At 44.3% G+C, this 9,753-nt stretch overlaps 1 protein-coding gene and 1 non-coding gene across 2 annotated transcripts in view; one reads left to right on the top strand and one right to left on the bottom strand.

Moving 5' to 3' along the window:
* Positions 1-815: 815 nt before the first annotated feature.
* On the top strand, positions 816-888 carry trnaf-gaa. The gene has a single exon. It is a non-coding gene; the product is annotated as a tRNA-Phe (tRNA).
* A 5,047-nt stretch (positions 889-5,935) lies between these two features.
* LOC112159700 (G-protein coupled receptor 22) overlaps positions 5,936-9,753 on the bottom strand; it is a 23,276-nt gene continuing 19,458 nt past the window's right edge. Inside the window, exon 2 of the mRNA XM_024293933.2 lies at positions 5,936-8,496. Within this exon, the coding sequence (XP_024149701.1) occupies positions 6,918-8,390 (1,473 nt within the window). The 5' untranslated portion in view covers positions 8,391-8,496 and the 3' untranslated portion in view covers positions 5,936-6,917. The remainder of the gene's footprint in view (positions 8,497-9,753) is intronic.

Genomic DNA, 9,753 nt, shown 5'->3' on the forward strand with positions numbered 1-9,753 from the left:
GTGACGTAAATCGCTGACCTTATTGGTGTGCGGTGGGCCCGTTCTCTTCAGGCCTGGCACTGAAACAGAGCAGAGCAGCTGAAACACAGCCAGAACTTGCAGAAGGTCCAACAAAGCTCGGTTCCTCCTGGTGGGACCTGACCTATGTTCTTTTAACGTGCAGTTCCATCAGTCCTCATAATAATGACAATAACAGTAATGGTTTTATAGGCTTACATTTTATTAAAATGACCATTTTAAAACACAAAACGTGCTGTTTGGTGTTTTTTTTATATGTTGTGTTTTGTTTTTTGGTCATCAGAAGTTAGCGTGCACGAGTTTGAGCCAACGTGTTTTGCTGTCAGCTGGGATCGAACCCGCGACCTTTGGGACTTCAGTCCAGCGCTCTTTCATTTGAATTCGCTCTTGTAAAATAAAAAAAATCACCCAATTACAGATTATTTTGAACGGTTATATTTATATATTTATTAAATTTCAACAAAATAAAAATTAAAACAACAAAAAAAATTACAAAAATGTTGCACATGAAAACGTCTCTTCCTTATTAGCGACTGGATTGAGGGCTGATTCAGGGGATTTACTTACATTTCAAAATAAAGTTTGCAGACATTTACAACTATTTTTTAACTAGAAATAACCTCCAACTACAACTTCATAACGACGCTCCACTGATGCAAAAAAAAAACCTCTTATAATGATTGTATTATTGCAGTTTGTGGTGGTGTCCACAAGATGGCAGTATAGCCCAAGGTGACAGGCATATTCCCCAACTTCCTGTTTCATGAGTGACGTCTGACCCAGTACTCGCACGTCCAGCCGAAATAGCTCAGTTGGGAGAGCGTTAGACTGAAGATCTAAAGGTCCCTGGTTCGATCCCGGGTTTCGGCAGCAGCGGAGTTGCAGGATAAATCTTTTTGAGTTTTTTTTTCTATTTGTCCAAGTTGACAACTGAATCAAGCGTTTGTCTGTGGTTCGATCGGTTTCGGCCGCTCAGAAGTTGGGACATAATTGATTATTTTTGCGTTGAAGAAAACGATTGAATCGTGTGTTTATATCCCATTTCGTTACTGAATTGCGTGTATGACAGTCAGACATATGAACGAAGGCAGATTAAGAGCGGGCTGACTCAACTTTAATGTCGATACTGGTTCATTCATGGATGGTGAAATTGTATTAAAGTTTATTATTGCTGCAGTTTATTTATCTTGATCCGTGATGTACTTAAAAACGAATGAAATTAAATAACATACTTTATGGGCCCCAAAAATATATATATATAAAATGCTGCAACATAAATAATTGGCACAAACCAAATACAAACAACAGTGTTAAAATGTTTCTCTGCTTTGACAATTTAATTTATGTTAAAAGCTGTTGACAGATTTATACTTTTAAATATTTTTAATAAATCTCTGTATGCCAAGTTGATATTGTTTTAGGCGCTAATATCTGTTTAGCAAGCTGCAGCTTCACATACATAATGAATAGTGACGTTTGTGATTTTTATTTATTTATTTTTTTGAAGTGTCCCGAAATTTCCTTTATGTTTCAGATGTTTTTAGCTCTAGTTTGACCTCTGGGAGTTTCATATCATCTCATGTTGGTTGGATCTGAATTTGCACCATCAGTCACATTCAGTTTATGCACTCAAGTTTAAATAATAATAATAATAATAATTTTTGTAAACACTGTCTTAAACTGCAGAATTTGTGACCAGCAGAATTACACTTTATTAGCATCTGAATATATCAAAGACATTTATTAATGTTTTTTTTAGTTTAGATTATTCTTAAATAAACTGAACAAAACAAATGTGTACGCTTTAGATAGTCGAGGACATACGTTTCAGTCACAAGTCTGAAACCTCCAGAGATCTACTCCATGTTGTGTCTGCAACCTGGCAACCACGAGCTTCATGTTTTAATGCATTGAAGGCACAAACCACACAAACTCAGTTTCTGCTTGACGCCTGAGACTCTGTGAGGAAGTCTTTAAATCTGGTCTCATGGGATTCTCAGAGCTGAAAGTTTGTTTCCATGTGAGCTCTCCTTCCTGAGGGGGATCAGGATGAGAAATGATTTCCTTCTATCTCACAAAATAATGAAATTTGACTTATTTTTCATGCATGCGTTAATAATCCTTTGACAATACAAAACAAATGCTTTTTCTTGCAAATGTGCTGCATAGACTTTCAGTTACATGCACATTTAAACATGCAAGTCAACCCTTCAAATGCATCTGTGAATTCTGAATATTTTGCGCTGTTTTTACATCAACTTACAATAGCTAGAATCTACATTTTCTGTGCTGTCTCAGATTGGGTACTGAAGTCTTTGGGTCAGGATGCAACGCTGCCCCAGAACCTCGACCCTCGAAATTCTGTTTACTATTTATATTTCCATCCGATCTGGACCAACATTATGTTAAAGCACAAAAAAATCAGCAAAGGGAGCAGTGACCTAGTTGTTCTTTCCTTTGATTTAGCCTACTTTGGCCTGCAGGCGTCATCCTACATGGATGACCCTCTTTCTGCTTTCCAGCAGAGGCCTGGAGCGCTTCCTCCCACGCGGAGCAAAGCCCACGCAAAGTTTGAGCAGCGCGCTGGCAGCTCTGCAGCCGTGTGCGTGGAGTTGCTGGGACGTTTGTGATGAATGCTGCCAGGTGCACGCTCTCTCTGTCCACACAGGGATCCCTGTTCTGCACGAGGAACTGCCGTGATGAACACACAACATGAAATCAACCAGCAAACACAAAATGATTTAGGAGAAATATATCTAATCTGTGACTAAAAGATGGTAAAACGGGTTGTAAGATAAAAAATGTTTATGCAGTAAATAAAATAAACGTTCATCGTTTCATTAAATGTATTTATCCGAACTAATGCTAAGAAACTGCTGTACAAAGCTAACAAAACACGACAAAACAACTCAGTTTCTCCTTTTTTATGTCTGCCAATACATTTACATTAAAATACAATAAAGAACAGCTATACAGATACTATTTTCTTTCCCTTTAACACTATAATATTTACATTATCCATGTTTACATTCATTTGCACTATGATCAATCCCATGGCTGTGATTATACCCTCAGAACAGAAAAACAAAATGATCAAACCTGTGCAGGTGACAGTTCAGCAGCTGCGAGCGAAACTCTAGTATAATCTCCAAAAATCAGTGTAGAATTGCACTCAGAATTCACATTTTAGGACCATATTTACATCATGTACAGCACATGCCTTTACGTGCAGGAATGACACTCTGATACCTTAAAAGCAACAAAAAGCAAACATTCAAAACAATCAAGTTTGATGTTTTCTAAATCTACTGGTCAATATTTACAAATTAATTTATTAAAAAAAGACCTGTTTTCTATCATTTTTGTTCATTTAGGTTGTTCTTTTCCAACTATTAATTCAGACATTTCTGTCCACAAATGTAGATGAAGTTTCTCTTGAGTTAAAATAAATAATAAAAATATAAAAAATAAAAGGTTCAAGGTGCAGTCAGAGCACAGCCTAAACATGTTACATCATCTGCTCTAACTTTTACCAAATTCATGTTTTATATAAACACTGAAAAACTTGACTTTCTACCAACACAAGCAAAATCACAACCGGTTGCATTTATTCATAATTTAAAGTTCTCCACACCACCGTCACACAAATCCTGCTCCCCCCCATAGACTGTAAAAGAGAGCTGGACTGAGTGACCCTCAAACAGGAAGTACCTGCTGGCTCCAAGAAGCTAAAATTCCATAGACCTCTAAAGAGAAATTAGCAGCTGTAAAGTCATTCTTTTGGTCAGAATAAACATTCCAGCTTTGATACTTTTTTAACATCTTATTGATAATCATATTTTTTCTGTAGATCAAGTTATTCAAGTTAAAAATTGGCCAATCAGATGCCTCAAAAAAAGTAGGTGGAGCCTGCTGGGCCTCACGTTCAGAATGTTTGATCAACAGATTTCTGACCAATTGCTGCTTACTGACGATGTCTGGTTCCAACATGGCGGCGCCCGTATGGTGAAAACATGGCGACCGAACTGATGTCCTTTGGTTGGAGGCGGAAGGGAACCCTTTTCTGTGGATGACATCACACTCGCTCAGTCCAGCTCTCAGATACAGTCAGTGATGCTTGCGCGGGACATCTGGACCGGCTGCGTTCTGCGTGGAAGTCCATGGAGCGCTTTCAAAGCCTGACGTTCAGGGATATTGGAAGAGCTGATGGTGAATTTGTTCAAGGATGTTTGAGACCATCTAAAAGCCCCCCCCCCAAACTCCAAGGGGTTAGATTGGGGGGTTAAACCACCAAATGATTCCTGAGCGCGGTTGTGTTTGCAGCCCACCACTCCCCCAGGAGAGGGGTCTAATGCGGAGAACAAATGTCAGACAGCTAGGTGATGGGACTTTAAAGGGTAACCAAACAGGGAAGTTGGAGGCTGACCCCGGGCTCTAGCGTTACGGCTCCGACACGAGCACCACAGTCTTTACGTAATTTTAAAAGTGCGAAAGGAAATCCCACTGCAGCGGTTTATGTCCTGCATCTGTGGTCAGGCATCTGCGTCGCTGCAAATCCGTTTTGTTTGGTTCAAATGTCGCCGGACGACGCAGCTGAATCGCAGCAAATAAAGGGGGAATTAGTGTGAACGTATGTGAGTTTGGAGTTTTGGGAGGTCGGCAGAGTCTGTGGCTGCAGCAGCAGCTAGACCACTCCCACATCGCACCTGAACTGTGACGCTAGCCGTGTGAGCCCGGGGTAAGACCACCCACAACCAAAATGTGAAAATCCAGTCAGAGGGGCGGGGCTTGGAGGCAGGACTGCAGATCATGACGTGGGACTTACAAGGTCGATTCAACCTGTAGAGGGCAGCACACAGATGTTTTTTTTAATTATGTTTTTTTAGAATTAAACAAGTTTATATTAATTTTAGGGCAGTCAGATTTGTCGTGTTAAAAACGCATTAATCTGACGTGTGCTTGACGCCGACAATTTTTTTGACGCATTAATCGCGGACTTTCTCATACGTGCCTTTCTATACTGCGTGCAGGTGTCCCGCCCTTTAACTCACCGGCTGCTCTCACTAGACCACGGGCGGGTCTCCAAACACCGAGCTGCGAGCTAAAACCGGCCGGCACTAGGACCTGGAGAGCTCCTGCACTCTAACCCAGCTCCGGTTTGCGTCCAGTACCACGTCTGGTGGTACCGGCTCGCGTCCGGCGCCGCGTCCCGAGAGCTGCAGACCCCCGACGTTCCGAACAGCAAGCACACCGGGGGACGTTTTAAATGTTCTGGAGGTTTAAGCGTGATCCAGCCCCAGCATAGCGGTCTGTCTGCCGGCATATTCATGGCGTGAGCTCCGCTGGACACGTCGGTGCATCGAGCTGCAGAACGCGGCGGCAGTAACAGACTGTCAAACTATCCACAGTGTATCCCGCTTTTCTCAGTCTTTAATGTTTTAAAAAACAAAAGTTCATTGGAAATGATAAATCTCTATTTCATTTATTACTGTAGTTCAGCAGAGGAGGAAAAGATTTGGTCCTGACAAAAAATGAACATGAAAGTGTTATGGAAATGTTATTTTTGATGTTTTTTATTTTATTTTACTGAACGTTGATTGAAGTTTTGAATTTAAAATGCCCTTCACTTGCACTTGGGCTTTTGTTAGGCATTTTATGTTACAGCCTTTTATTGTTAAGAAAGTTTATCTCAATACAATGTTACAAAATAAAGTATTTCTGATGAAAACTATTAATTTTGCCATTCTTGTTTTCATAATTAATGTAGAACTGCTAAATTCCACGAAGCACACATTTTTTTCCTTAAAAAAGGCCACATGTAAATTTGCGATTAATCGCGAGTTAACTCTGGACAAAATCCAATTAATCGCGATTAAAAATTTTAATCGCCTGACAGCTCTAATTAATTTGTCAAAAATGTGACGATGACCAACAGACAGCACTTTTAAAGTCCTTTTATAGAGATCAACAGATTAAAAAAGTGGATTTAGCGTTTGGTTACCCTTTAAATTGCATTTAAATGCATTTCATGTCATATTTTCTGTTGATCAATGCATTCACAGAGGGGTTTTGTCTCATTCATAATTGGGTGATGGGACCCCGGCTTTAAAAGGACTTTCTTAAACTCCCACTTTGATGTAAATGGCATTTCTGGTGTTTTTTTAATTGTGGCATTTCTCTGATGATTGATGACATAAGAAAATTAAGCTTAAAATTATATTTTTGAGTATTTTTTATTATTATTATTGTTGTGAATCAGGAGTAGATGAAAAAAAGCTGTTTGAAAAAGATTGCTTTGTGATGTAGAGAGTACTCTGGGCGAGCCACAAGCTTTCAATGGTCCCGCCCACATTTCAGAGGTGATTTCTATTGAACTCCTGCAGAAACTATGTCCTAGAAAACTGAAGTTTTTTTTATTTGAGCTAAAACCGGTATAATCATAATGAATAAAAAACACTGGTAAAGCTTGGAAACAGATCAAAAGATGATTGGAGTGGGACTTTAAAAGATCAAATGAAAGTTCTGCACACGTGGTTTAACCCCCCAGTCCAAACTTTACTGCTGAGTGTCGAGCAGGGAAGCATTTCTAGAGTCTGTGGTATGACTCAACTGTGGAATTGAACTCACAACCTTCCAGTCTCAGGCTGGACACTCCACCACAGGACCACGGAGTTGCTTCCCCAGCATCAGACGGCACCATCCTGCTGCAGACGGAGCCTGAGGCGAAGGCGAGGGCGGCGGCACCTGTCAGAGGTTTGCTGCTGGTGCTTACAGCCAAACACCCCCAGAGGTAAACGTGTGTTTGTGCCGGTTCTTTCCTCTCACCTCACTGAGTTTCCTAATGGAACACACCTGTGCCTGCCTCCTAATGACCCCCGCGCTCCCCCGGGGCGGACGCCTCACAGGGCCTCAGCCAGCTGGCGGTCAGTGCCCTCGCTGGCCTCCAGCTGCACTTGCCGACTGGTTTTCCGGTTCTCCACCCAGGAGTTGTGTATGACTGTGCCCCCCGGTGAGGGGTCGACCTGCAGCAGGGACACCACCCTCTTTTTGACCTTGGCCCGCAGGGCACGGCGCAGTTTCTGCCGGGTGAAGGCGTAGAGCAGCGGGTGGGACACAGTGGTGCCATATGCCAACGCCAGGAACCAGAGGCGCAGGCTGACCAGGACCTCGCTGGGGCCCATGCCCAGGATGAGCACGTTGGTCACAGAGAGGGGGGCCCAACAGCCCAGAAAGGTCGTGATGATGATGAGGGACATCCTGAACACCCGCCTCTGCCGCTCTCGGCGGTCCCGGTGCCGTCGCACTGCCCGGCGGAGGGCTATGATTGCAGACACAGAGGCCTGGACCCCCAGCGAGGCAGGAAGCGCAGTGGCAGCCCCCACGCCTGAGGTCACGAGGGGGGCGGCGGACGACAAAGCAGGAGGAGAGGTGGCTGTGGGAGTGGGGGACAGAGAGGGGATAAGAGGAGGGCGGCTCTGCTGCTTGGCCCCCTCAGCGGCCCCCTGTTCTCCCTCGTCGACGCCATCGTCCGTGTTAAGCTGCGCCTTCCTCCTCTTGGGTCTCCTCCTGCTCCCCCGGAGGCGCTGGCTCCTCCTCATGTGGGAGCCAATGCGGATGTTCAAGGCCCTCAGGATCCGGGAGTAGGTGAACAGCATGACTGCCACGGTGGTGAAGAAGATGGGCACCTGGAGGAGGAGGTGGTAGTACACCCCCAGCACGGCGTGGTAGCTCCCACTACCAACACAAAGGAGGGTCCTGTTGCTCCACGACGCCTCCTCTGCTCCTCCTCCTCTGCTCCACCACTGCACCTCCAGGAAGGGGATGAAGAACACGGCGATGGAGGCGAGCCAGACAGCAGCGAGGAGCAGAGCCGCCCTCCGCGTGGTCAGCAGCCGGTTGGCCGGTCGCACCGAGATGTCGTATCGGTCCAGGCTGATCACCAGGATGTTGACGGCCGTGGCGATGCTGGCGAAGGTGACGCAGGCCTCGTGGAAACAGCAGAGCAGGCCCAGGTTGGGGCCGGGGGGTAGCAGCACCACCACCAGCGTGAGGGGCACACACAGGACGCACACCACCACATCCAGCACGTGCAGGTTGACCGTCACCAGGTTGCTGACCGAGTCCACCAGGTTGGACTGGGAGCAGTAGAGCACCAGCACCGTCAGGTTACTGCTGAACCCCAGGACCAGCTCCAGCATGAGGAACGCAGTGAGGAACACCTGGAAGCCCAGCGAGAACGGCCAGGACGCCGGAGCGCTCAGCGAGCCCGCCACTCCTCCCTGCTCCTCACGGCCCCCCAGAGCGTCCAGATCAGCCGGCGTCCAGGTCCAGTCGGTGGTGGCCGGGTCAGAGCTAAAGCTGCCGGTCTCCATAACGACCCTGTCAGTCCTCGTCTGTGGTCACACAGCAGACGAGCTCCCATGATGCATCGGGCTGAGCCTCCATGGTGCAGGAATAAGAAGCGGCTTGATGGCGGCGCTGAGGAGACGAGAAGATGAAGCAGACAGATGAGAGATGCTATGAATCCAAAGACGACTCATCACAACTACAAAACCAACAAATCTATTTTACTTCCTTTTCTTTCTGCCGGAAACTGTTTTGGAAATAAGCAAACAACTGAACAAAAACACGTCATTGAATCTCAGTGATGTCACATGGTTATTATGCATGTCTTATGTCAAGTATAAGAAGCTCAAAGAATAGAAATCAGATAAATACTGGATATGATTCGGAGTTTTGCAGAAAGACAGAGAAGTTAGGACACAGACACTGTTTGTTTTCCATATTTGTCATAACTTGGTGTCTGCAGGTCCTGATGTATGCGTTCATCTATCCTTCAGTACACTTTCTATCAGTACAACCCAGCCAGCAAGACCAAGTGGACCCATATGGTTTGAAAGTGGGCAGAAAATGTGGGTCCCGATTGGGTTTGTCTGGAGTTTCTGTGGTGGTCCCACCTGTGTTTGCCCACACTGGCTTACAGTAAGTGAACACTCAGAGGGTTGGCTAACGTAGCAAGCCCAGTGGATGTGTGGGATGCTAGCAAGCTTCGCTGTATTGAGCCAGAACCAGATTGTTTTCACAATTCTTCTACATTTCTTTCTGCACCTTTCAGTAAAAATGTCACCCTAAATTTTCACACCAGTTTTTGACAGTGAATGACATCACATCTGGAGAAACTGTCAAAACTGAAAGGGAAGATCTCTTCTGGCTGTTGATAAACAGCGTTTATTTTAAAAACCTGGTAGAACTATTTAATATGAGGCTGAATTTCAATCTAAAGGATCAGTGTGAGTTTGGGTTTCATAGACTTAAGTTAAGTGTAACAAAGTAAAAAGCAAAGACAAACAATTACAGTTAAATAATAATTAGTTAAATAAATTAGTTAAATAATTATAGTTAAATAACTAATTATGGGTAATTAGTGAATCCATATTAACCATAATAAATATCTCTCTAGAGACTGGTTATGTGTCTCAGTCCTTTAAATATGCGGTTGTTAAACCTCTTTTGAAGAAGCCCAGCCTGGATCCTGACATTCTAGCCAACTATAGACCAATATCTAATCTCCCATTCATGTCTAAAATCCTAGAAAGAGTTGTAGTAAAGCAGCTGCAGTGCCACCTACAGGACAACAATCACTTTGATGATTTTCAGTCAGGATTCAGACCTCACCATAGCACTGAAACTGCACTGGTCAGAGTTACTAATGACCTGTTATTGGCTTCAGAAAAG

Source organism: Oryzias melastigma, linkage group LG7 (assembly GCF_002922805.2).
Source record: "Oryzias melastigma strain HK-1 linkage group LG7, ASM292280v2, whole genome shotgun sequence".
In the NCBI taxonomy this organism is placed as follows: Eukaryota; Metazoa; Chordata; class Actinopteri; order Beloniformes; family Adrianichthyidae; genus Oryzias; species Oryzias melastigma.